The sequence below is a fragment of the Takifugu rubripes genome, chromosome 21, assembly GCF_901000725.2.
Source record: "Takifugu rubripes chromosome 21, fTakRub1.2, whole genome shotgun sequence".
NCBI lineage: Eukaryota > Metazoa > Chordata > Actinopteri > Tetraodontiformes > Tetraodontidae > Takifugu > Takifugu rubripes.
Genome location: NC_042305.1, coordinates 10,450,111 through 10,475,341, shown reverse-complemented (window position 1 = coordinate 10,475,341; position 25,231 = coordinate 10,450,111). Strand labels below are relative to the sequence as shown.

The 25,231-nt window shown below is 47.9% G+C and overlaps 6 protein-coding genes across 7 annotated transcripts; 1 reads left to right on the top strand and 5 right to left on the bottom strand.

The window, feature by feature from the left end:
* The first annotated feature begins 283 nt into the window (after window positions 1-283).
* znf367 (zinc finger protein 367) lies at window positions 284-3,995 on the top strand. Its single transcript, XM_011615615.2, has 5 exons — window positions 284-892; window positions 1,341-1,491; window positions 1,577-1,696; window positions 2,121-2,259; window positions 2,340-3,995. Exons 1-5 carry the CDS (start codon window positions 614-616, stop codon window positions 2,575-2,577), a joined length of 927 nt encoding a protein of 308 aa, XP_011613917.1. The 5' UTR covers window positions 284-613; the 3' UTR covers window positions 2,578-3,995.
* Window positions 3,829-6,655, bottom strand: slc35d2 (solute carrier family 35 member D2). Its single transcript, XM_003974867.3, has 12 exons — window positions 6,412-6,655; window positions 6,294-6,327; window positions 6,133-6,219; window positions 5,973-6,040; window positions 5,826-5,897; window positions 5,681-5,749; window positions 5,297-5,399; window positions 5,050-5,142; window positions 4,911-4,978; window positions 4,735-4,813; window positions 4,561-4,643; window positions 3,829-4,233 (listed from the first exon to the last, which is right to left on the bottom strand). Exons 1-12 carry the CDS (start codon window positions 6,537-6,539, stop codon window positions 4,113-4,115), a joined length of 1,005 nt encoding a protein of 334 aa, XP_003974916.2. The 5' UTR covers window positions 6,540-6,655; the 3' UTR covers window positions 3,829-4,112.
* A 520-nt stretch (window positions 6,656-7,175) lies between these two features.
* On the bottom strand, window positions 7,176-8,222 carry ccl27a (chemokine (C-C motif) ligand 27a). Its single transcript, NM_001280026.1, has 3 exons — window positions 8,141-8,222; window positions 7,736-7,853; window positions 7,176-7,611 (listed from the first exon to the last, which is right to left on the bottom strand). The coding sequence occupies exons 1-3, from the start codon at window positions 8,202-8,204 to the stop codon at window positions 7,494-7,496; spliced, it is 300 nt and encodes a 99-aa protein (NP_001266955.1). The 5' UTR covers window positions 8,205-8,222; the 3' UTR covers window positions 7,176-7,493.
* Window positions 8,223-9,780: 1,558 nt separating this feature from the next.
* Window positions 9,781-11,255, bottom strand: avp (arginine vasopressin). The gene is made up of 3 exons (XM_003974806.3): window positions 11,049-11,255; window positions 10,106-10,310; window positions 9,781-10,030 (listed from the first exon to the last, which is right to left on the bottom strand). Exons 1-3 carry the CDS (start codon window positions 11,166-11,168, stop codon window positions 9,894-9,896), a joined length of 462 nt encoding a protein of 153 aa, XP_003974855.1. The 5' UTR covers window positions 11,169-11,255; the 3' UTR covers window positions 9,781-9,893.
* An 885-nt stretch (window positions 11,256-12,140) lies between these two features.
* Window positions 12,141-16,278, bottom strand: ubox5 (U-box domain containing 5). Of its 2 annotated transcripts, XM_011615617.2 has the most exons (8): window positions 16,139-16,278; window positions 15,290-15,353; window positions 14,705-14,806; window positions 14,260-14,601; window positions 13,883-14,145; window positions 13,234-13,799; window positions 12,965-13,156; window positions 12,141-12,769 (listed from the first exon to the last, which is right to left on the bottom strand). In XM_011615617.2, the coding sequence occupies exons 2-8, from the start codon at window positions 15,341-15,343 to the stop codon at window positions 12,555-12,557; spliced, it is 1,734 nt and encodes a 577-aa protein (XP_011613919.2). In that variant the 5' UTR covers window positions 15,344-15,353; window positions 16,139-16,278; the 3' UTR covers window positions 12,141-12,554. The 2 variants fall into 2 exon arrangements, with proteins under 2 accessions (XP_011613919.2, XP_011613918.2); XM_011615616.2 differs by having other exon boundaries at window positions 13,883-14,601.
* Window positions 16,279-16,463: 185 nt separating this feature from the next.
* lzts3b (leucine zipper, putative tumor suppressor family member 3b) lies at window positions 16,464-22,376 on the bottom strand. The gene is made up of 8 exons (XM_029830011.1): window positions 22,063-22,376; window positions 21,685-21,937; window positions 21,467-21,594; window positions 21,211-21,378; window positions 20,971-21,099; window positions 20,666-20,857; window positions 20,216-20,446; window positions 16,464-19,409 (listed from the first exon to the last, which is right to left on the bottom strand). Exons 1-8 carry the CDS (start codon window positions 22,255-22,257, stop codon window positions 18,342-18,344), a joined length of 2,364 nt encoding a protein of 787 aa, XP_029685871.1. The 5' UTR covers window positions 22,258-22,376; the 3' UTR covers window positions 16,464-18,341.
* Window positions 22,377-25,231: the final 2,855 nt, after the last annotated feature.

The following is a 25,231-nucleotide window of genomic DNA, read 5'->3' as shown; positions in this document are numbered from 1 at the left end:
TAATCGTAATAACAAAAACAGACCTCAGCGCGGGAAGGCGCCATCTGCTGCTCGCGGCCCAGGACCAACCGCCCTGCCCTGTGATTGGCCGCGTCGCCGTCCGACGTCATCTCGTTTCGCCGCTATTGGCCTATCATGACGTCAGCTTGCAAGAGCGCGCCTCAAGTGTTTAAACCTCATTGGTCAGGAAAAACCCCTCAACTCCTCTTTACACCCTCCGTTAACCGTATTGGGCGACGGGTTTCCGCGTCGGTCCATTAGCCTGCTTCCACTGGGCGCCCGCAACACATGGCTGCAGATTCCTGCAGTTGATTGGTCCGCGAACTGCTCAGGCGCGATTTGCAACGCGGGACGATCCTGTGGGCGCACACAGGTCAGCTCAGACTACCCACTGCGATAGGAGGGAATCGCTGCTGCGTGCCTGACTTCATCCGCTGTGGCTAATTTGTGGGGCAGAACGTCCGGAGCTACTTTCTTTTCCCGTCTGGAAATGAAGGGCATATTCACTCCAGATTAAAAGGAGCATCGTCGATTTGTGAAACAGAGGATCAACTTTTTCTCAAAGTTTCTGCTGGCGTTTTGCGGTCAATCTCTAAAATTGTGCGTGCACAAGATGGCTGAGAACAAGCAGCCGCGCGTTATTTTCAGCAGCGACTCGCCCCAAAGGGTTTTAGTTTCCGTCATCAAGACCACCCCGATCAAGCCGAGGAAGTCGGAGGCCCTGACACCCACGAGCCCGGGCTTCAGCGACTTCATGGTCTACCCGTGGAAATGGGGGGAGAACGCCCACAACGTCTCTCTCAGTCCCGGCTCTGCGAGCGAAGCCTCGTCGCCCACCGGGACGCAAACGGCCGGGGAGGCTGACGCGGACCCTTCACAAGACCAGAACAAGGTACGTGCCCTTAAAGTTTACAACTCTCACGATAAGCCATTCAGGACTTTAACTCTCGCAACCGGTGCAGACAGTGAGAGTGAACTAACGTTTGATGCTGTTCGGAGGAATTTTCTTTATACTCGTGGTTCGCAAAGAAGTCTAAACATGGCTGCGCCGAAGTCATTTAAAAAAAAAAAACGCCCGCGCACCAGGGTGTGACACGGTGGATTTTAAATCTGACTTACTTCCTGGTTTTGAAGCGGCCCTGTGCGTGACGTGGAGTCGCGCGCCAAATAACCGGATGTGAGGCGTTCAGTGTTGCGCTCTGCCGCGTGCGAGAAAGCGCAGTAGATTTGAACCGGCACCTTCCGACCGGGATCGGTTGCGTTTTTCTACGGCCAAAAAAAAACACAACCCCATGATTGCTTCGGTCGTCAGCCTGAACTCTGCGTGATTTTGCTGTCAGGACGGAATCCGAAGAGGACGCCCGAGGGCAGAGACGGTCAGAGAGCTCATCAGCGAGGGGGAAACGTCATCCAGCCGAATTCGCTGTAACATCTGCAATCGCGTGTTTCCCAGGGAAAAGTCTCTCCAGGCTCACAAGAGGACACACACGGGTGAGCAGTCCTTTAGGATGTAGTAATCTCATTTCTTCTTTTTTTTTTAAATTCAGTTTTTAAAGTGACACGTGTGTGTCTGCAGGAGAGAGGCCATATCTGTGTGACTACCCAAACTGTGGGAAGGCTTTTGTCCAGAGTGGCCAGCTGAAGACCCACCAGCGGCTGCACACCGGAGAGAAACCATTTGTCTGCTCAGAGAAAGGTAGGCTTGTTTGAGGAGTTTCTGAATGTTCTGTTTCTTCAGACACGCAAAGCACTTTGCATCATCTTTTGGGCCATTCTGTTCTTTTAGCGCATTCATCTTTTCTCCTTCGTTTCCCTTTTGAACCAGTCGAACAAGTAAAAGCTTTAATCGATCACTTTAGGTTGCGTTGGTGTTAGAATGGATATTACCACCCCGAAATGGAAATTCAATCTAAGACCTCCAAAAGCAAAAATGAGTTTATTGTAAAAGGTTGCGCGGGTAGATTATTATTATTATTGATATTGTACACTGTCATTAGGTCAAAGATCAACACCCGAGTGACAACAAAAAGTTCAGCCTGGTCATCATTTCCAGCTCAAATCAGAAATGTGGCTGTGATTGTTCTATTTTTCTGACTGCTTCTGGGGGGGATTCTCCACAGCATGCGGGAATCGGTTCACACACGCCAACCGCCACTGTCCCAAACACCCCTTCTCCCGCCTGAAGAGGGAGGAACCAAAAGAGGGCCAGGGAAAAGCCCAGTCTGTGGACAACAAGGCGGTGGCAGAGTGGCTGGCAAAGTAAGAAACAGATCTGTATCCATCAGGAATGCTGGATGTCATTTCCCTCTAACAAGGTAGCTTAATACCTTTCTCAACAGGTACTGGCAAACTCGGGAGCAGCGCGCGCCCACCACCACCAAGGTGAAGCCGCAAAGCAAGGCGAGAGCGGAGGACCAGGAGCAGCAGGACCCCATGGAGTTCCTTCAGTCCGATGAAGAGGAGGAGGATAAGGGGAGCCAGGCAGGAGGTGCCGCCAAGCGACGCCTCCAGGAGCAGCGGGAGCGTCTCCACGGTGCTTTGGCACTTATCGAGCTGGCCAACAACCTTTCTGCCTAAAGCCCCCGCCCCATCCCATACCTCCGAACCGCCTTCCTGCAGTATGTGCTGTAGTTAGAGATTGTTCATGAGCGCAGATCATTGCCTAGTTTAGTTTATTCAGTTAAGTTGTCCCAGCAGACTTTCAGAAGAGCTGAATTGGCCAGAGATCAGTGTTATGTACAAACCCTCCCCACCCCCCATCACATCCTGGAAGGCACAAGCTAAAGCACCTTACTCGGCTTCCATTTTTACCCCCCCCTCCTTTTTTTTAGGCTGCTATAATTGTAGATTTGATGAGATGAAGAATGTGTCTCTCTTGCCTTCTGAAGGCAAAGAAAGAGTACCTATTATGTTTAAGTTTTGTTTGCACTTTGATGGTAACGAGTTCTTTTTCTCTTTTTTTTTGAAGTGTGGTTGTTACAGAGTGCATGTGATTGTAAATATGGATTAAGTTCGGAAGGACAGAATGATGTGGGGGTGTGGTCAAAGATAGGAAATGTTACGCTCTGCTCAGACTGTCGAATGAACTCTTATCGCGCTCCGACGCGTCGCCATGACCGCTCTGTGCCGGCGGAGGGGGTGCGTAGACAACGGAGTGAAACGGACGTGGAGAGGCGGCCATTGCAAGCCTAATTCAGACAGACCAACCTCTGCGCACATTAATCGGCCAATAATGTTGGACACTCAGGTCCAGACTACATTTTAGGACAATCTAATGTGTGAAACCAAGTCTTTTAAACGAGCTGGTGGATGTGTTTTTTAAAGGATTCAGCAGACTGTCTTTTATATTAAAGGGTAAATGCGGCAAATCGTTTGTCATCTCACATTTGAGGCTTTTGATTCAGGTTTGGGTTTTTTTCTAAACATTTCATAATTCAGACGCCAATTTTGAGCACTTAAATCTTGGATCAGGCTTGCAATGCTCTGCAGATTAAACATTTCCTGTGTTTTGTTTTGTTTTATTTTTGTGTATTGCCCAGTGTGTCACCACGACAACAACACTATACCCTTAAACACTTGTTGGAAGCCTCTCATCACTTCTCTGCAAACCTGCACGAGCAACCCGACGCCCACGTGCATTGAAACTGGAAACCAAGCAATTAAAGTAATCAAAACGCCAAATGATTTATTGTACCCAATCGTAACATAATTTTTGATGCATTTCTAACCCGTAGTCTATTGTGTTCTTTCAGAAAAGTATGGCATTTAATATATATATGTGTTGTTTGTTAGGAAAAGTGATTGTGCACAATTTGAAGAGCTTTGATGTTGGGTTTTAGTCTTTTTATTTTTCCTCTCTCTGCTAACATCCTCACAGCAGTTTCAGTTTCATATCAGGCTAGCATGATAATCACATAATCACACGTGTCAGATTCCTCCAACAGGCACACACACATGTTCTGTAACCGTTCAATAAACACCCGTTGAAGCCCTGATGGCGTTTGTGTGCTTTCCTTCCGTCCTGAATTTCTAGTCCTGGAGTTATAATGATGCTCCAATATGAAGCAGACCAGCGCCGCTTAGCGGCCACAGTGCGTATTGCTGTCCGTCGGTTAGAGCGTCCTCTGAGGCTCCTGTGGAATGTGAATCTTCAGCTCGTGCGCTGCTTCTGTGGTCCGCGGAGGGGTTTTAGTGCTGAAGGTAAAGAAGGAGTAGGCCAGTCCACCGCTCATGCTGCAAAAGGAGGATGCAATTAGGTTGTGACCTTTTTGAAATCCTTTTTTGTTGACAGAATATTTAATGAACTCTAACCAAAACCCTGTCTTCGGTGGTTAGAACACTGAATCCTTGCGTGCAGGATCTCATGGTGGCAGTCAGTAAAGGTCCATGATCCAGCCGGGTTTTCTGTCCCACCAGGCAGACAACCGCTTTCACAAAGGAAACGGATCCTGGACGAAAGCGGGTGTCTGCCTGGTGGGACAGAAAACCCGGCTGGATTATGGACCTGGTAAGACTGGGTGGATGACCCCTGACCTAAAAGATTTAATAAAAAGTTCTCACCAAATGCTGAGGCCGATGAAATTGAGCCAAGAGAACAGATAGTCACCTCCCACAAAGATTCCGATGTAGGCCACAGCCACGTTCTTAAACACAATAAGATGCCTCATTTAAAAAAAAGCTTATTCCTTTAACAAAGAGACAGGGTGTGTTTGCTGTTTTTACCAGCGATCTCACCTTTATGGCTCCCACGATCGTGGTGGTGAGCGCTGAGTTATAGTAGCTGCACAGGACGATGGAATACATCAGCACAAACCTTAAAAACACAGCAAGTGCACGTTAAGAATCTGGGATTAATGGGAGAATCGGTTCAACGTCGCCATGCAAATACAATCGAGACTGTTGACACATACCCCATGAAGCAGGACATGAGGAAACTAAAAACAAAGGGTGCCTTAACCCAGTCGGCAAACTCGACTGCCTGTTCAAACAAGGAAGAAACGTTCAGGTGACATGAAATGTGTTGGATTAAATGGTTCTTCCTGTGTGTACCTTGTGTAAATCCCCCGTGAATGCGCTTGCCAGGATGGTGGGGACGATGATGATTAATGCATTGTAAAATAAAACGCCGTATTTCCCGAGGCCCTAAACAGAGACATTAAGACCAAGCGTGAACGCGAATATCAGCGCGTGGGTGTGTTCGCCTGCTGGAGTTGGGTGTTTGTGTTCTACTGCTAACTGTTCTGTGACCTTTGTTCCGACAGAGCGGCGGCTGTGAAGAATGTATGCAGAGTTTCACCTCAGTCCCAAGGTTCTTTTTGGTGTACACGTTGGATGCGGCGGTGAAGGCGTCATTGAAGAGGATGAAAGTGTAGCCCTGCACGTCGAAGGCCAGGTCGGAACTAGAGGACAAAACATCAGTTTATCTAGGCTGTGCATTCGGAGAGCGGGAGAACACATGGAGAACAAACGGGGAATAAACAGGAGGAGTGAAGACGCGGCGTAAACTGCAGAGGTTAGAGTCCAGGAGAGCTCCAAAATGCAGCAGATTCTCCTTCATCACCCCTAATTTTAAGTTTGGGGGGGGGGGGGGACTGGAGGACCTGGAGAAAACCCACCCCAGGTACCTGTTCTTAACCCCCAGTTCTGGACACAGACCATAATCTGTGGGGAAAAGCCATACCTGGCAGCCACCATGGCACCGAAGACTATGGCCATCACACTATAAACCAGGCGTTTGGGAAATCTTTTCCTGGAAAACACAATAATAAAAATCAAGCAAACTTTCTGTGGCTGCGGGAACGACGGTGAGATCAGATGTATCCTACCGTAATATGTACACCTCCAAAATCATTGTCATCAATATGGTGAACTTCCTCAACACTGTGAACATGGGGAGGCTGGAGAAGACACGAGCAGAGTCACGCACCAGCAGCCAAAGGGCACAAGCTTCCTCTCAAAGCAAAAGGTTGAACCTGAGTTTTTTGGTGCTGGCCAGTCCTGTTATATGGTTCCCAACATACAGCAGAGGAAGAGGAAAAATCTGCAAAATATGGAGTTCAAGAACTAAAGAAAGCCCCTCGGAAAGCGGAGTAAAAGGACAATCCTCCGGTAAAATGTCCCCGGGGTGCATACTTTTATGAGGACGCTTCTGTCAAAATCCTGAAACTGGACTGTTTTGATCATCTTGGCAGCGTACAGGACAACAACGGTGGTGAACATCTGAGAGGATGGAAGGAGGTCAGGAGGGAAATAATGCAAAACAGCAGAAATCATCTCTGACGTGGACAGTTTACCTGACCGATTCCCAGACAGAGGAAGGAGGGGAAGCTGCGGGAGATAAACATGGTTACGTAATGCACGTGTAATTATGATAAGTGTGTGTGTGCGTGTGTGCACGCGCGCGCCGCGTACCTGAAGCCCGTCAGCACCGTTTTATTCACCACCGTAATAAGGAAAGAACTGCCGGCGTAAAAAAGTGCGGAGAAAAACTTGAGATGTCCCGAGTGCTCGACACTTTCCTCGCCGGCTCTGGGCGACATGGTTCCCGCAGAGTAAACACGGATTTCCTGCTTTCACGCACCGCCTCGGACTGTCAGCTACAGGCGGACGTCAGGCACAACGGTCAGCCACAGGAAGTCACGTGACACCGGCAGTTAAGGAGGGGCGCTTTAATCAAAGGCGGGTTGCACGAGTTGTGCGGGCTGCGCGTGGCACGGTGAAAGATTCTGACTGATGAATGTTTGCTTTGGCCGTTTGTTCGGCTTTTAAAGAAATTCACAAATGTTCAGCTCAAACTTAAAGCTTGTGAATACACTTTAAACGTGTCTGTCCATGTGTTGAAACTACAATGACAACAAAACAAAACGATTTTTCGCTTTATGGTGCGATCTCTACGTTTGTCCACACGGTGGCGCTATAACGCCATGAAACGATGAAGTGCGGCGTCGGGATTTGGCTTTTTGAACTTTTCGAGTTTTAATCTAATGCGCCTCGTTGAGGATTCCTGTCAATTCTAAATCAAATCAGTACATTTACTGTTCTACTCGACTGTACAGATAATGTGGAGAAATACGTGGCGGAATTTAAATTAGTGGTCGATAAACTTTTTTTCCCCAGGCATGCATATAAATAAAACTATTGTGATGAGATTAAAAATTACACAGAAGCAGAAAAAATAGCACTTTTTGTGACTTTAATGACTCCTGTTTTTATCAGGCTGATTTGTCTTTGAGCTGTGTTCAAACTTGATTAAAAACTGTAAAAAATAAAATAAAATACACCCACATCCCATTTAAATGACTGAAGAATCCTTAATTGATTTAAAGATAAACGGCCATCACCAGCAATACAAATTTCTAAATTCACAACACAGATAATACAAATATTCTGATCAATAATTTGAGTCTTGAAAGAATCAAAATCAGTCTGAAAACACAAGTAGCAGCTGTACAGAGCGCATATTCTCCCGGATTAAGAGGTTCTGGGTGGCAGGATTAAACGTTATATTTGGCAGCTCTCTTCTTCACTCTCTGTTTCCACTGCTTCATCCTCCACCATATGTCTTTAAACACAGTCTGGTCGACACATATGCGCTTGTCCCTTACGTGAAGTCTGCCGACAGAAGGAAGAGCAACTTCAATAAAGAATAAACACTTTAATATAAGTTTTGGAGCAGGTGGTCATTTCTCTGGTTCACCCTGTGCTCCTCCAGGTCTCACTGATCTCCCTCACTTACATCACAGCATCGATGTCGCAGGCGCCGCCGCTGCTCTGAATCGTCCATCTGCTGACCTTCCTCAGGACATTGATAGGGATGATCTTTCTGGTATTGATGCAGCACCCTGGGATGGCAGCTGGAATGGAAGACAAAGATGGATTCAAGAAATATGGAGGAACCTGACAATGAAACATGTTCCAGAATACAGAACTTGGTCAACGTGAAAGCCTTTCTGCTTATGCATTCCAATTATTTGTGCCCTTCCCCCCCTCCTTTGTTAAAACTTGCAGTTAAATCAAATTAGAAATGATCAGCTGGTGATTTCTTCACCTCCATCACCTCTTCACATCCATTATGAAGATATGAATGCAGAAGTTGAAATGACTCCACATGTCCCCAGAAGAATAGCATAACCTGTTTTACCTTGGGTGGAGGAGATGGCGAAAGCAGAGAGACAGATGAGCACAGCCACGACTTTCAAATCCATGATGGCAGATGGATTGATGAGTGGGAGTCGGGGTAGGCTTTTTATACATGCACTCAAACGCACACACATGCACACACACGCATGTGCACCTGGGGTCAACCACCCACCTCTTTGCTCCTTACTTTCACTTTGAAGACGCGTCCCTGTTGCAACTGCTACTGATTGAGTGTGCGTGAGAAAGTCATGTTCCCTGCAAGCTTCGACAGGTCTGATGAGAAACTGTCAAGATGTTTATTGGCTTGTTGAATTAAGAAAGAATACCCTGTTATTATTGCACCACAAAGTCGCCAAAAACTGGTTATATGGTTCAAGGCTACAGGAAAAACTGACCCGGAAGCAGAAATGTGAGTAGAGGTCACATTTAGTGTTTAGACGGGAGACATCTGGCGGTGTGTCCGTCAACAGACATCGCGGCTCCCGCGAAGGGGACGGGAAACCGATACTGTCAGATCAGCAGCCAAAAATTCTTCCCAGGTTGCGCAATTCAACAAGTGCAAACATGGAAAAGTCCCGCGGGGCGATGAGTGGCAATTTGCCAAATGATTTCCGGTTCACATCAAAACTGGGGTTTGGGACAGTTTTACTGCTATGCCGCTCTTATTGATGTGGCTGAGAATGAGGTATGGACAGCTTATGGATCAGGCTCCGCTGGAATATCAGCTGGAGGCCTGGGTTCGAATCCCTCCGGAGCCTTTCTGTGTGGTTTGGGTTGGTTTTTCTTCTGTCAGGGATATGCATTGTCCTGTGTCTCAGTGATTCAAATGGGATTAAACTGCTGTATTGACCTATTGATCGGTAACGGTGATAGTGGTCACAACGTTGCTTAAATGTCACTTAAACACAGCAAATTCAGCCACTTCCGTCGCAGCAAGAAGCAACAAGTCCTGATTGATATTGTTCACATGGGTAAATTGCTGGGTTGCTCGTCACTAAAAGGAGTTTAAGAGGCTTCTGGTTTCGTTTTCTTTATTGTTTAATGCCAGTTTTTTTTTCTCCTTTTAAACAGGTTCAGGTTTCGATTTACTGCAACTCCAAAGGTATTTTGCAGTTGAGCCTTTTGTCAAACGCCCGCAGGCAACAACGGGAGTCCAGTAAAATAAACTTCCTGTGCTGTGTCCCTTGTGTGACTCTGGTTCCAGGTGTTTAACAGGTATGGAACCAGGCAAGGTAATGAGTTCACCCAGGCAGCAGAGGCAGGTCTCAGTGTCTTTCACAAGGCAAGTGCTGTGAATTAAACCGGCCCAACCTCTTAAACACAATAACAAGCAGAGAAAAGATTATTTATTTTCAGCCCCGGAGTAACAGGAACAGACAATAAGACCTCCATTAACTTACTTTTTAAGTGGAGCTTTGTTCTAAATATCCTCACACAATACAGAGATTTGTTCACATTACATATGAATCAGTGTACATTTGTGTGGTTCAACTGTAAAATTGCTTTGGATTTGTGGATACTTATCACAAATCCTTTGCGCAAGGATCTGGATCATTAAAAAAGAAATCCCTCCATGCAGCTGGCCTGCATGTTGAAGGTAGAACTCTGTATTCTTGCAAATACAAAAACAGAACAACGGTGGGGCTGAGAGAAAATAAAGACTCAATTTTATTGGTTCAGATCTCAAGACATACAGCAGGCTGGGGGTGACCTCTGCTCCCTCCAGGTTCTGAGCAGCGGCGGGGGCTGGGGCGTCAGTACTCGCTCTGTCCTCTGCTGCTCATGTGCAGCAGACGCAGCAGCAGCTCCGTGGGGGAGCTGCCTGCAGAGCTGTCTCCAGGTTCCAAAGCCTCGGTCTCCCCCAAGCAGTCAGAGTCCACCGCGCAGCTCTCTGAGGGGACCAAGGGGAAGTTCACACCAATATAGCCGAACCAGGACGATGACGTCACGTCAGACCGCACCGTACCTGAGTTGCAGCAGAGCCCTGAGACGGCGCAGCGTCCTCCCTCAGATCCGCAGGGTCTCCCACCCGCCTGGCAGGGGGTGAGCAGGTAGTTCTCTCCTGCACATCGAGCCGTTTCTGGGGAGCCCATCAGGCAGCCGAGGCCCTCCCCGCAGCAGATGTTGGGGCCAAAGCAGCGGCCTCTGTCTCTGGGGCCGCAGGACATGCACTGCAGAAATGAGACAGTCAAATCTGGGTGGAGGACCTGGGACCCTGATGTGATCCAGTGCACAGGAACTTATATCAATAACAACAGAAAGCACTTAAAAGACGCTTTGTTTCTTCCCCCCAGCACTAATGTGGCTCTAAGGAACCTCCCTTTAGACACACGTTACTGTCCCTCTCCCTACGAGAACAAAAAGTTCCACCCGTCCCTCCCTTAGCTTGGGGCAGCGGTGTCTCCAGCAGCTCATCAGGACCAACATACAAAGCCAAACAACCGTACACACTCACAAGGTCACACAGACCCTGGATGTGAGGGCACAGTGCACCATCAAGCTGAAAATGTATTGAGGATGACTGTGATCAGAGCCGGTCTCCATGGAAACCTTCCCCCTATGATGGGAAACTTTCCCAGTTTCCGATCCAGTCGCATTTCACTACCATCGTGGTGGAATCAGCGATAATCGAGATGCATTTGGATGGATAGCAAATTATTTAATGCCAAAGTTCCTTAGAAAAAAAGAGACCCTTTCCAACGTTTTAAATCGAGTATTTACGCTGTGGAACTTAAATGCTGACATCATTAACAACAGATAATAGTCTAGTAAAAAACAAACAACAACATCGCACTAGTTACAATTGCTCAAATCAATTCTGTTTGTTATAGTCTAAAAAAAAACAACCCTAAAACACTTGTTGGCAGAATGTGAGAGGAAATGAGGAACGACCATCCTCTTCTCCAAACCTGTCTGATCCCGGTCTCCGGCAGCGCTCGTTTCCCTCCCCGGGGGCAGTTCTGGATGTAACAGGCGGAGGAGAGAGCGAGGAGTCCCAGCAGGGACAGGAGGAGCGCGCACTGAGGCATGGAAGCTGGACTGTGTACGGGCACCGCGCACCTGGAGCTGATTTCCCCCTTCACCTGGCCGGACGGCTGACTGCTGCCCCCTCGTCCACTCCCCAGTTATAAGCGCGGACGGACCACCCCCCCGCCCCCTCCTGACGTTAACGGTGTGCCCTTCTGTTCTCCTCGGCTGTGCGCGTTGCGCGCGTGGAGGCGCATCAGCTGTGGCCTTGCATCAGATGTGCGCCATCAAACAGATGTGCGCAAGCACACGGCGAACGCGGCGGAAGGCGCCACTTCTGTATTCAGGGTCGCGCCGCGCTCACTCGAAATAACTTTTCGGAATAATTTGAAGCTTCTCCGCTCGCACAGGCTGTCAAAGCGCAGCATAACGTGCACAACCGAGACTCTTAATTAGATTTGCGGCGGTAAACGAGCTGATGAAGAACATTTCATGACGGTCATGTCCGCGTTGCCGCGTCGCGAAAAACCCCAGCGCGGCGCAAAGGACGCGTCAGGTTAACGAGCACAACAAGATTTTAAATTCAAATAAACATCGAAAATATTCACTACTACGTGCTGCATGCTGAGAGTTGTATTTAAGGTATTAGCGGCTGCAGATTAATGGGTAAAGTGTGAAGATTAAGTTTAATTCGTTGAATATTAACGGCGGTTAAATGCCGTTCATGTATCTAATAACAAGTGTCTCTGGAAAAAGTATAAACAATAACCCCCGTAAACTAGAACAAAACTGAATAAACACAAAGTTTTAGAACAAAATAGAGTGCTGCATGTAAATGACAGCATGTGTCCAAATATAAAATGTAGATGTGCAAATGCTGGTCAGTAATGATCACTCGCTTTGTGTGTAAGAGTGTGTAACTGCTTACTGATTTCTCCATTTCAGATGCAGAAAATTATGACTGCGTGGAAAAGGGATCGTAACCTCAGTTAAGCTTAATGTTGTCACAGAAACAGACTGCAGAGGCTGATAAATTCTGCTTTTCTCAGTTTTATTTAACCCTTTCTTGCACAGGCTCAGAGGATGTGAGGCGTTGATGTATAAATATCTACAGAAGTTTAGATACAGAGATCCTCTGAAGGACTTGGAGGAGGTTTAATTCTATCCTGGTAATGATGGGAAATAGGGTATGAAAGGTCCAAATTCAAATCAGAAAGGAGTGACATACATTACTGTTGATGCACAACCTCGCCTGGACTTGTACGGTCTTGTCCTTCGCTTCATTCGTGTGGATTGAATGAACATATTCATCAGTCACAGGGTTCACACCCAAGTAGCAAGGCTGTTCCTGCACTTCAACGCTTCGAGAACAGATCATAACAGCGTGACGCGCAGTATAGGCTCCACAAAAAGGTACAACATGTTTCTTCCTTTCCTGAGCCCACAGGTCACCGATGCACACGCACGACGTCACAGCGCGGGGTAGCGCTGCGGCAGGCAGGACACCGGACATGATTGGACAAACCGGCAGCGTCCACTTGCTGTGATTCCGAATGCAGGCAGGATCGGCAAAGCAGGTGACCGCAGGCGAGGCGATAGACGGATGGCGTGGATTTGGAATAAACGGACATGGAGCAGGAACACGCAGAGCACATCGTCCCACCTGGCGAAATAAGCAAATTTCAAGAGGTTTTTATATGTGAAAGGTGTCGCTTTTCTGAGCTGTGTTGAGCAAAAGTTAATATCTGTCCTTACTGAGCTTTGTGGCAGTTTGCATCATGTTTCCTCATAGAAGCACCACTGACCATGAGACCCAAACTAGAATATAGAACATCTACTAGTATCTACTCAGTCCTACCTGCTGGGCCAGCACTCGTTGCCTGGCAGCTGTGTGTGTCCTGTGCTGGCTCAGAGTCAGCAGAGTCCGGGGCGAGCCGCCTCTGGAGGGACAGGTTGGAGGTGAACGAGGGGCGCCCGCGCAGGACAGAGACGAGTGCGTCATCCAGGCTGGCTGACAAACGCTCCTCGTGAGAGCTGCTGCAGCTGGGGACTGACACATCGAGAAGGGTCACGGCAGGGCACAAAACAAATGTTCTGTGTTGCTGATCCCAAACGGCGCGTACTCACGTGCGTCGCCCCTCTGCCTCTTTGGTGGCTGACTTGCAGCTGTCCACCTGTCCTCCGCTTCTGCATCGAGATGCCGTTTGTTTCCCCTCTCTAATAACGATCTACGCTTGGACGTCTGACTTGTTTCATCAGCTGGACGGTTCTCCGTCTGCGAGACTCCGGCTCTGGCGTCGGCATCAAATTGAATAACAAGGTTGTCGGATGCGTTTTTATTATGATGCGAAGACTCTGGGCTCACGTCCATCGCAGAGGCTACGAGTCTCGACGCCTGCGGATGTTCCCCTTCCCCGCGTCTCCCCAACCTCCCATTCAACCCCGTCAACCCATTCCGGAGGAGGAAGTGGTCAATGCGGCTTTTGAGCTGGGGGTTAGGAACAGGCCGGGACACAGAGGTAAACGGGACACCTGTGAAAGGGTCGTTGGGTGCTCGACCCCAGGTGGCTTCCCTCTTCTGGTGCTCCTCCAGGGTGCTGTTGTCCACTGACATGCCGCTGGGCAGCAGCATGGGCAGCACCATTACTTCCTGGGTTATTGGGTCAAGGAAATCATCCGGGATGGAGTCGGTGCTGGAGTCAGAGAGAGACCTTCCCATTATCACACACAACAAGGGTTTTAAAGACTTAAAAAGCTGCTGCCTATGAAAACACACCTCAGAGGTATGACAGCTTTCACGGGTGGTTTTCTCTGGCTGACTGATGGGACAAAAAGTCCAGGAGATGGTGGCTGTCTTCCACAGGCCTCATGGATGGTCTTAATTCTCTCAAGTTCTTCTGCAGGACAGCAGCGTGCTGGCTGTCCCCACACCGCCAAGGCCTTGAAGCCCAATGCGGAAGCTGCACCGCCAAAAGCTATTGTCACGCGAAGCTGTGTCACGGCACCTAAGGACAACGGTCCCCGGCTCCACAGTTCCTCCTGCCGACAGCCAGCAGGGTGCGGAGGAGGCAGCGACGGGAACGGGGGCCGTGGACCGTAACTTAAATTGGAGAAAGAGACTCGGGTGTCCTCTCGAAGTTCACAACGACCTACCAGTTTAAACTGTGCTTCAGAGGAGCTGGACTCAGTCTTCAAGGATGCGCTGGTCACCTGCTGAGGTTCAGGTAGCGCCTCGTCTCCCCACTGCTGCGCCTGAAGGCTCCACTGCTGACCAGGGAACATCTTGCTGCTGCGTACTCCTCTGGTGTCTTGATGTTGATCTCTCATCTGCATCTTTACTCTGTCATTTTTATGAAACCTCTTCTGGTCTTGAGCTCGATCTGAACTGGTGCTGATTTCCAGCCTCTTACAGGCCTGTCCTTGGTCCATACCCCAAGGCCACAGCTCAACATCCAGCCTGCACAGCTCCACCAGGAAACCAAACTTCAGCGTCACCTGAGAGTAAAAGAAAGGGAACACCTTTATTTTCACTTGAATGAAGCAAAGAACACAAAAAAATGTCACACACAAGAAAAAGGTTCCAGAAAAGCAATCCTACCTGCACTGGCGGACGCAGGAAGTACTCCAATTTGAAGCCTCGCCTCCGGACAGCGGGTTCAGCAGATACAAGGTTTGTGACATCATAGCCGTCTGCACACAGCTGCAGAATAAAGTGAAAGAAAAATGTAGCTATTATTTTTGCTTTGTTATTGAGCAATCACGGCCATGAGGGTAGGTATTCTTCAAGAAAAAAAAAAAAAAAGCAGATTCCGAATAGACAAAAGGGGAAAAAAAAGAGCATGAAACATTAATTTTAAGGAGTTAATCCAAAGGAAAACAGGCTAGGATGTGATGCACAGGAAAAGAACATCTTTTGTTCCAAGCGCAGTGAAAACGAAGGTTTAAAATGTTCGAAATCAAAAGAATATGACAAGGTCATGTGGGATTCATTCTCCCACACTCTGCCCCTCTGTTTCTTTATTGTGACATCTTTGTCCTTCATCTCGAACACTTCAAATCAATGTTTTGTTCGTCCTGTGTGCAAGTGGAAAAAAACCTAGCGAGAGAAATGCCAGGAATGTCCATACTCGATAAATTCTTTCATGGAAGCAGTCATGCTATTGGTTCATGGGATATCTTTTACCTTGTTGCAATGTACTGTTGTGTTAAAGTCCGGTAGGCAGAGATTCAAAACCATATTCTCCAACCTGTGAGAAGCAAAAGCAATTTAAACCAGTGGTACACAATTCTGCTTTGCTGAAAGGTCAAGGCTAAAAGATGCATTTCATGAATACATGTGTTCTATACGAGTACACGGCACTGATCCATATACAACAGGATGTTGTCTTTAATTAGTTTACCTGACCTTTGACCTCAACTCTAAACAACTGTTGTGATCGACTCATCAAAAATCTCTAATAATGTATTCAAGGACATGATGTCATCGGACGTCAAGAAAAATGATACATGGGGGGGGCTTATGTTTGAAATCTTATTTAATTGCACCCAATAACATAGAAACAATCAGTTTTCAAGGAGAGAAAAGTTTGCATTAATAAGACTTTCTAGGAATCCAACTGCGATTTAACATCATTTTAAATAAACTGGGGGTTCAAGCAGATTTGTAATATTTTTAAGGGAAAAAGAAATCAAGCATTTTTAAAATTTATTTATTCAATTTCCGTACGGGGATGAATAAAGTACATCTTGAATCTTGAATTTAGAAACTAGTTATAGACAAATGCAATTAACAAATCAGTTAAACAAATTAAACAGGGCATTTATAGTAAAATGAATGAAATAAACACCCCAGTTGAAGGTGTAAATGGTGAATTCAATAAGCTAAAACAAAACCAACTATATTAGACAGTCTTGTTTCCCGAGTAGGCACAAACGTTTCCCATTTATGCTAAACGTGATGCTAACATTTCTTACAAACGTCAAAAAACGCCACCTAGCATCGTAGAGTAAAATTGATGGGAACTGTGCTTACTTGCTGATGAACTTTGAGACTCTGGCATTTTAATTGTGCTTGTTAATGAGTTTAAAAGGCATTTCGCGTTGACTGTTGCTAAGTATTAGCTCCCAGCCTCTACGCCGGCAGAACAAAGGAAGCCGAGGAGGGACACACTTCATTTATAGAGAAACGACTTTTGTCTTTAGAGCAGCCAATCATTTCTCTGCACTTGTTCGTAACTTTTATCATCATGCATAGACTAGAAGGCAGTATTGTAGTATTTTGATTACTATTGTTTATTGTTTTTAAGCTTTATTGCTAAAATCATATCTTAAGTTAAGAAAAGTCAGTGGAAAGAGTGTTAAATTATTCACGTCTTTATTGAATTCTAACAAAGGGGCAGTTTTAATCAGGCCAGAACAGTCATAGTAACATAAATGCAAACAATAATTTTAAACATGTATAAAATCTGTCGCATTTTGTCTGCTAAACGATGCAATACTTCAACTACATTTATCACCTACATCAAAAAGAACATCATTTTTTTTAAACAGGGTTGCTATAATTGAGCCATTATGGTAGGCCAGTAGGCTATTACAGAATTAAAAATAAATAAAAGAGAGCGAGAGAGACACATAAAGGAAAGCTCAAATGTCACAAATTATCTTGGTTAGGTCACCATAATATAATAACAGTAATAAAGATAATAATACTATTTAATACCTTAGAGATAAGTTAATATTCTGGAGCAACATTTTTGTATGCTGGCATAAACAACACATATAAAAGCCATGATATTCACATCTGAATCTAGCTGTACATCATAATTTGGGTGTAGAACACAACATAGTGCAGTTAGTCTGCCTGCTCCCTTCAAACAGACAGATTCTGTTTACCTCTTTATTTAAAACTTGCTTCTCTCCAGCTTTGTCTCTGCAGAGGAAACCTTTTGAATAGGATATACAGACTGCCATAAATTGAAATTTTCAGTCTCTCTGTCCATGCGGCAAGCTTTGCTGTACATCTTCTTGTACAGAAAGTCTCTTTTATTATAACTCCACTATTGCCACTAAGTCCCTCTATCCGCAATCACATTAGCTGAAACTTTTTACAAGTTTGCACACATATTTCTCTGCCTTACACACGCGCGCACACGCTCCTTTTTTGTTTTTCAGTCACACACATATACAATCTATAACTATTACGGTATAAGTATTTCTTTCCATTATACATTCTATAAATTTTGCTTTGATTTTTTTTTTTGGGGGGGGGGGGTCTCGTATTTTTTAGCTGTGAATTCACAAGGTGAACGACACAATTGTCATAATATCTAAATTCAAATTGTGTCACATTGTCCTTCCAGCTTTACGAGAAGACGGGGATTTGATGTCGAAAGCTCTTTAGCGACCTCCAGTGTTCACCTGTAGTCACTGCACCTGCGCCGCAGCAGAGCCGTCTTGAAACCTACATTTATTTGGGGGGTGATTATTAGTTATACACATCTATTCAATTCAATTTGTAAAAAATATAAACTCTGCTGTCTTCCATGATGACTGACTCATGCACGTTTGCACAGTATGAAAAGACTTGAATCAAGATCAAGTCTGTTTGACGTTTCACTGCTGGGATTTGAATTTAGTGTTGGATGGCATAATGATGTTGTGTGACTGATTTACAGATACTACAAATGATAATCAGTCTCCTTTTTCCCATCTTTTCCCCCAGCAGCATCCTTAATTCTCTCACATGTGCTGGTAAGAATGGAGTAAGGCGCTCTGTGGCCAAAAATGCAAGTTAACATCACACACTTTGACCACTACTTCTACATTTACAATACTGGCGACATAAAATTACAATGAGTAAATATTCTTGGTGATTCATTTCTGACAATATCCCTGATTGTCTTGGTCCTTTCCTATGATTGAAATGACCCTTGTGAGTGCTGTCATCTGAACAACATCATTGAGTTGCTCCTGTCCTTCTGTCTGGCACGCTTTTCTTGAACAGTGATTGTGTAGGATGTTGTTGAGTGCAACAGCGAGAGACAGGATGCTTAAAAAAAACTAACAGATGGAATGTGGTTCATTTCCCTTTTTGGATCATCTGCTTTTCACCCCTAATGCAATCAGCATTTGTTCCGTGTCTACAGCTGCTTTAAAAAGTACGTCAGATTGCACCGATTAAGAATGTTGTAAGCACGGATATGTTAAGGTGGATGCTTTTTTCCATGGACCCGTCTCTAGATCTCAGTGGATTCTATCCTCTCCAGGCGGGAGGGTCCTGCCCACGGAGGGGCAAGCTGGTGGAGCGAAGGAGGGCCCTTCTGGTCTTCGCAAGGCGGGGAGATGGTGAGGGCAATAGGGCCAGAGATCGAAGGTGGAGATTGAGGAGAGAGAGGTAAGAGGATGGGTGGTGGCGGCGGAGAGTTGGAAGAGGTGGGGGAGGAAGCGGTGGTGGTGGTGGTTACAGTGGGGGAGGTGGAGGTTGTGGTCGGTTTGGGTCCTAACTGGCTCATCCGTTTTTCCAAGGCCTGGTTTTTCTGCAGCGTCTCCACGTAGCTGAGCTGCAGCTGGGCCTGGTACTTCAGAACCCGCTCCTTCTCATCCTGCCAGGTGTGTCTCTCCTGGTCAAAGTTGAGGGCCTGACGTTCCCGGTGCTGACGCTCCAGGCGCAGCGCAGCCTGCAGCTGCTCCAGCTGCCTGCGCAGCTCCCCTGCCTCGTCCCAGTGACCTTCTTGGAGCCGCTGTGGCTGGTGTGCGTCCTGACGCAGTTGAGCCTCTTGGCAGAGTTGGGCCTCGTGGCGCAGTTGGGCTTCCTGACGCATCTGAGCCTCGTGGAGCTGCACCTCTTGACGGAGCTGTGCTTCTTGACGTAGTTGGGCCTCATGTCTGTGGTGGGCCTCCTGGCGAAGCTGGGCCTCGTGGCGGAGTTGGATTTCTGGTCGGCCCTGAGCGTCTTGCCGCATTCGCACGTCCTGCTGCATGGCGGCGTCGTGACGCTGCTGCACGTCGCGCCACTGGGCCTCCTCACGCTGCTGCCTCTCTTGCCTCTGAGCCTCCTGCCTTTGGGCTTTGGCCTCATCACTCTGAAGACTCAGCAGGGTGTCAGATGTGGGGGTGAGGGAGTTGTTGGAGGGTTCAGTAGAGTTACGTGGGCAATGTGCAACCCCCCAGGGCGGGAGCAGCCCAGCAGCTGCTAAGTTAGGACTCATAACAACTTCAGCCCCTCTGCTGGCTTCACTCAGAGCCCGCTTTAAACTAAGCACCTCTGCCTCGAACACACCCAGCTTCTCTCGAAGGATGGACACCTGGAGGAGGGAAAAGATACATCGCAGTAAATAAATGGAGTATCGGATTTAGACACGCGTGTGTCAGGATGCAGAAACCAGCCACAATATTAAAGCTGATAAAAGCTGACAGCTGACACAATTTTAGATGAAAAGATGATATTTATATTTGTTGAGAATGTTTTTACGGTCCAACTACAGTGATCATCCTGCAATAAAATCTGGTGATAAATGTTAATGCTGCCAACATGAGACGAATATTTGTCTTGATTGAAGAAACTGTGTGTGTGTGTGTGTGTGTGTGTGTGTGTGTGTGTGCGCGCGCGCTTCTTTAAACAGCACCAATCAAAAATGTCTTTGTCCTCATGTCCTCCCCCAAGACTGATTGGATTAAAACCTTAAAGGTTTTGTTTCAGATGCCTCTTAAGGTTTTATTAAAATCCAGATAAAACTAGATTCAATTATGACAAATTGTGATGGTTTTAGTTGCTTTGTGTTAAACTGGTGGACAGTGTAAAAAATTAGCTGTCACGTAACCCTGAGCAACCAATTATTCATGTTTATGTGCATTTTTATGTAAATTTTCCAGGCTTTATTACATTATGCTGTTCAGCAGCCCAGAACAGACCGGTTTAACCTAGCTTTTACTATTTGTTCATATCATTCAGCAGCAGCAGTCTGGAATCTTAAAGCTCTTAGAGCTCATTTTTGAATGCCTCTTCAATGATGGACCTCTGGAAACACCCAAGTTGTAAAAAAGAGGGGCTCGAGGAGCTTCATCGGACACCTTTGTAAGACCTTTCGCAGGTTTTGGGGACTCTACCCACCTCTGACAGCGTCCTCCTCAGCTCTCCCTCACACTTTTCCAGCTCCAGAGTTTTGGTGCTGTAGGAGTCCTTCAGGCCTAGCATGGCCTCCTCGCGCTCCCTCAGCTGTGCATTCAGCTCCTTCAGCTGACCCCTGAGGGCCAACATCTCACCGGCTCGCTGCGTCACTTCGGCTTGACTCTCCCTCAGCTGCTGCTTGAGCAGAGAGATTTCTCCGGCCTTCTGACACACCTGCCAAACAAAGCGCAGGGTTCAGGACCAAACCGCGGCGGAGACACTGTCAACCTGCTGTGCAAATGCGGGATGCCTGTCCACACATACTCACCAAAATAGCTTCACACACACACACACCAACGTGCATAGACAGTGTTCCACTGCTCAGTCTGCTGTGAATAAACCCTCATTCTACCGAACTAGTCAAGCGCACTAACTCATATACTCATATCTCACCTCCCACTTAGTCTCTTCCAGACGAGGCAAGATGTCAGCTTGCTCCTTCCTGTAATCCAGACACTTTCGCTCCAGCTCTTCTCTCTGGGCCAACAGAGCCGCCATCTCCTCCTGGAGCCGCCTCTTGTCCTGGGACAAGCGGCTGATCTGGGCCTGCAAAGCAGTCTGGGTGCGCTGAGCACGACGGGTCACCTGGATTAAACAAACCAAACGTCGATAACTGAGCGTTGGCGCCATTGATGGATGTTCAGCGGACTCGGCGTTCAGATCAGCAGGGAGTCGTCGAGTCCGTGCGTTGACGTCACCTGCTGCAGTCGCGAGGCATAGTTCTGTCTCAGTTCGTCCATCTGACGCTCCCAAACGCGCTGCTTTTCCTCGAACACCTGAATGATTGCGGCCTCGCTTTGGTCCAGGTTCCGGCGCATGTGCTGCACCTGGAGCAAAATAAAGGGTGGAGGGGGTCAGGCTACAAAGGAGCTAACATAAAGTGGACCTCACAGCCTGCGCAGCGTAGCAGGGGCAAATCGGGCTTCTGTATTTCTCACCTCTTGTTCTTTCTCCCATAAGCGGTCCTCCAGGTCCTGGATGATGTCGTCAGAGGACGGGGAGTGGCGTAGAGGGGCTGGAGCGTCACTCAGGTGGCTCAGCCTCTGGTAGGAGGACGAGCTCTTTCCTGAGGAGGACCGGCCACTGTCTGAGGCGCTGAGCCCGTTCTAGAGGAGAGAACCGCAGAGTCGGACACTCAAGACGATAACAACCGGTGCCAGCGTCAGACTGCGCCGGTGTGGATGGTGGCTTTACCTGGTAGCCAGGCTTCTCCAGTTTGTCCAGGCCTGCAGCTGCTCCGACCATGCCTAATCTGTTGATGTGGCTGGTGGAAGCGCTGAGAGGCCCCAGGACTGCTGGGGGACCGCAGCCGGACCCCGAGCCTGTATAGGTGGGCAGACTGGTCAGGGAGTTTCTCCCTGAGTCAGACATCCCTCCCTGAACCACCTCGTTACCGTTCGCCCCACCCTCACCTCGACTGACCCTCACTGGACTGTCCTGGTCCAGGAGCAGTGCCTCCGGGACCTCTCCTGACTCTCCTCCTGCTCCGTCCCTGCCTCTCCGGCCTCCTCTGCTCTCAGCGAACCCCTCATTCCTTGCCTCTGCTTTGCCCTCGCTTCCAGCCCCTCCTGCCTGGCCCACTAGGTTCTGCATGGAGTGGAAGCTCTTGGGAACCACCGGCTTAAAGGCAGAAGGACGGACGAGGCCCGAGTTGCTCTGCATCGCCTGGAAAAGAAGTAAAGTACTCAACTATAGATCATCTGCTGATGTGTTCAGATCCCCGTATAACACATGATCCTTCGACAAACTGCAATATTTGTGAGATTGCAAATGCGCTCAGGCTGGACTACCTGCTCCAGTTTCCCCGACATGGGCAGAATCTTGGGTGGGTTGTGGTTTGGAGGGTTGTGGCCCCCTGGATTGTTCTCCCCATCACTTCTGGTGGCCGCCATCTCTCTGTGGTGGTGTTGGTTCATTCCAACGTTCTTCTCGCTTCCTCCTCGGCCCACAATGTTCCCGCAGACGTCTAACCCTGCAGCCTGCATCTCCCGCTCTCGCTCTCTTTCCAGCCTCTCAGTCTCCAGCCTCTCTCGCTCCCTCTCCCTTTCCCGCTCCCTCTCTCGCTCCCTCTCTATCTTCTCCCTCTCGATTCTCTCCCTCTCCCTCTCCCTGGCTCTCTCCCTCTCCCGCTCCCTCTCTCGCTCCAGCCTCTCCCTCTCTACCCGCTCCCGCTCCCTCTCCCGATTCCTCTCCCGCTCTCTCTCCCTCTCTAACCTTTCTCTGTCCCAGTCTCGATCCCGGTCCCTGTCTCTCCCCCTCTCACGCTGCCTCTCCCACTCCCTCCTTCCAGCTCCATTGCCACAGTCCAACTGGTTGTTGTTGGAGGGGGCCGTCATTGTACATTCAGTATTGGTGGACGAGGCTGTTTCAGTCGGACGGTCCGTCCCGGTACAGGTCCCGGTCCCGATACTAACGCTCCCCCGCTCATCGCTAGAAGCGGTCCCGTCCGATATAGTTGCTGGGGGGCGTGGCAGACGCTCTGCACTGCAGCTGCGATCGGCAGGGCAACGGCGCGAGAGAGGAGGGGCCCGGGGCAGGGTGGTCCTCGTGCCGACAGACTTCATGGCAAACTCCTGCTCTCCTGCCACCCCACTGCCAACACTGCCCATAATGGGGGTCAAAGGTCAGGGATTAGAGATTAGGAGTCAGGATTGGTGAGGGTCACAGATACATTTGGAAGTAGTGTGGGTCATCACAACCTAATGCAGGTAGTGGGGGCACACACACTAGAGAAACACAGAAATGAAAGCAATTATACAACTTTGTAATTGTACTGCAATCAGCTCCACCCCCCTCGCTTTAGAACCCGGTGCTGAAAAGTGCCCCCCCCCCCCCCCCCCCCCACACTCAAACAGTTGATGTGATGTGAGACTGTTCAGAGATCAGCACTTCGATTCCTCGGTGAAGTGAAAAAGGTGAAAACGGACTGACGGTAATGGGACAACAATCTGCTGAAGCAGTCGGGGGAGTGAGGGAAACGTCCCTTTTTGCTCCAGACGGGTCAAAGGTGACACAAACACCGATGGGAGCTTATAAAGTTTGATGTTGTTATAATAGCTTGTAAAACTCAGAGCGTGATGGATTCAGAGAAATGGAATTAGACATGTCTTTCCCCTTTATTTGGTTGGAAACACTTCATGATTCAAACACACTTCAAACAAACCTAAACTCCCTTTTTTCCCCAACCAGCTTAAAATGTGGTTACAGTTTGTTGTCACATCATCATCCTATCCTTATTTTAATTTAGCAACCATTTTTCTCAGTCTCCAAATTATTCATATCGGTTTAGACCATTGGGGAAGTGAATGCCTTCCAAATCAAGACGGAACATGAAGTGCTGACAGGAAAAGTCGTTCATGTATGTAAATATGCTTTAAATACCGGTGACTCGGCATCACTCATTAGAAACTAAACGGTAATATAGATAAAACATCTTGCTAAAGTCTTTAAACTGCGGTGCAGTCCAAAACCATAAACTTCTGCCACTAGACAGTGTTATCGTGACAAAAAGAGCTCAAAACAGCAGCGGAAGCGACAATTGAGGCTGGATTAAAACCAGCTAAAAGTCAATTTGTGTGGCATTTATTGACAAGAGCAACACAAAGCAGCTCTGGGTACCAGCTGAGGCCTCCGTAAAACGGACTCAACCGCACAAAAGCGACGCGATGAGACTGTTGTTTTTCTTTATATCTGCAGGTGTGCCAGCAGCAGCCAAACACATGCACACATACATGCACACCCGCACAACAGAAGAGGAACGGGCATCAGCTTCTCTTTCATGTTGACAGGAAGGCTGAAGAGACATAGATAGATAGATAGATAGATAGATAGATAGATAGATAGATAGATAGATAGATAGATAGATAGATAGATGTATAGATAGATAGATAGTTAGATAGATCTACTACAGGTTTTCTTGGTAGTAGTACAGCACTCTGTCTAGCTATCCACTGCTTTGCCTCATTCCCCTCCCCTCACGACTCCCCCTCTCTCTCCCTTTTTTCTCTGCATCCCTGGGCGGCAAGGGCGGCTTTAGCAGCATCCGCATCAAGCCCCGAATCCACTGCACTCCCAGTTGCTGGCTGTAGGCCCCAGACAGTGAAGCGCGCCCGCAGCGCGCAGCGATCGTCAAAATTCGCGTCTATATTTACACGCGCGGCGTCATCGACACGGACGGCAGAAGCTTTGATTTACCGATTGCAGCATCCCGGACGTCCATCATCAAATGCTTTCTGACCGTGTTGCAGCGCGCCGCTTTGCAAGATGGCAGCCTCAACAAACAATATTGTCGGAAGACAGCAACGTCACTCCGGCTCCAGCCGAGCGCGGAATTATTCTGCGGTGTTGCCGCGGCTCGCTTATATCAGGGACGCTGTCTTCGACCGCTATCGGCGTCGGATGCTGATGATGGAGTCGGTCGGTGGATACGCGCATCAGCTGAGAGATACACACCCACCTCTGGCCCCGCCCCCGGTTACATGATGCAAACGCCCCCTTTTGGCTGGGATCCAGGCGCCCCATCGCCTGGAGACGCAGGCCACAGTTTCCTGGAGGGATGGAGGGACGTCAGAGCTAGAGTAACTTGATGTTTATCACGTTGGTGTAATATATTCTAAATGCATTTTCCCAATATTGATTTATTTTGCTTTGTTTACTGACTAAACTACTTTTAAAACACAGTATCTTTTAAAAGCAGATGCCCACCTATTGATGTCACTGCAACTGAAAACGTCAGTAAACAATGTTGTATCAACTCAAGACTAATAACCCCACACGATTTCAACATTCCAAGAGCACTACGGCATTTAGGGGAGGAAAGAGACGGGTGAATGCTGATATTTCAGCAATTTAACATGGGTTGCAGCAATAATTGGACCCTGATTCATAATGTAAATACATAAATACGAGTCTTCCATATCGAATCTGGCCTCTCAAATCCACTATCTCGACCTGGACCTT

Coding starts and splice junctions, on each gene's coding strand:
- slc35d2 (XM_003974867.3), bottom strand. CDS start 6,539: ATGTCGCCCAGAGCCGGCGAGGAAAGTGTCGAGCACTCGGGACATCTC. Junction 6,220..6,293: donor TCTGTCTGGGAATCGGTCAG/GTAAACTGTCCA, acceptor CCATCCTCTCAG/ATGTTCACCACCGTTGTTGT. Junction 4,234..4,560: donor TTCATCGGCCTCAGCATTTG/GTGAGAACTTTT, acceptor CTCCTTTTGCAG/CATGAGCGGTGGACTGGCCT.
- ccl27a (NM_001280026.1), bottom strand. CDS start 8,204: ATGGATTTGAAAGTCGTGGCTGTGCTCATCTGTCTCTCTGCTTTCGCC. Junction 7,854..8,140: donor CGCCATCTCCTCCACCCAAG/GTAAAACAGGTT, acceptor CTTCCATTCCAG/CTGCCATCCCAGGGTGCTGC. Junction 7,612..7,735: donor TGCGACATCGATGCTGTGAT/GTAAGTGAGGGA, acceptor TTCTGTCGGCAG/ACTTCACGTAAGGGACAAGC.
- znf367 (XM_011615615.2), top strand. CDS start 614: ATGGCTGAGAACAAGCAGCCGCGCGTTATTTTCAGCAGCGACTCGCCC. Junction 1,697..2,120: donor ATTTGTCTGCTCAGAGAAAG/GTAGGCTTGTTT, acceptor GATTCTCCACAG/CATGCGGGAATCGGTTCACA. Junction 2,260..2,339: donor GTGGCAGAGTGGCTGGCAAA/GTAAGAAACAGA, acceptor CTTTCTCAACAG/GTACTGGCAAACTCGGGAGC.
- avp (XM_003974806.3), bottom strand. CDS start 11,168: ATGCCTCAGTGCGCGCTCCTCCTGTCCCTGCTGGGACTCCTCGCTCTC. Junction 10,311..11,048: donor CGGAGACCGGGATCAGACAG/GTTTGGAGAAGA, acceptor TCATTTCTGCAG/TGCATGTCCTGCGGCCCCAG. Junction 10,031..10,105: donor AGGGCTCTGCTGCAACTCAG/GTACGGTGCGGT, acceptor TGGTCCCCTCAG/AGAGCTGCGCGGTGGACTCT.
- ubox5 (XM_011615616.2), bottom strand. CDS start 15,343: ATGGTTTTGAATCTCTGCCTACCGGACTTTAACACAACAGTACATTGC. Junction 14,807..15,289: donor CAACAGTACATTGCAACAAG/GTAAAAGATATC, acceptor TTTATTCTGCAG/CTGTGTGCAGACGGCTATGA. Junction 13,157..13,233: donor GAGGCAGAGGGGCGACGCAC/GTGAGTACGCGC, acceptor TCGATGTGTCAG/TCCCCAGCTGCAGCAGCTCT.
- lzts3b (XM_029830011.1), bottom strand. CDS start 22,257: ATGCAGGCTGCAGGGTTAGACGTCTGCGGGAACATTGTGGGCCGAGGA. Junction 21,938..22,062: donor TGTCGGGGAAACTGGAGCAG/GTAGTCCAGCCT, acceptor CTTCTTTTCCAG/GCGATGCAGAGCAACTCGGG. Junction 21,595..21,684: donor TCCAGTGAGGGTCAGTCGAG/GTGAGGGTGGGG, acceptor CCACCTATACAG/GCTCGGGGTCCGGCTGCGGT.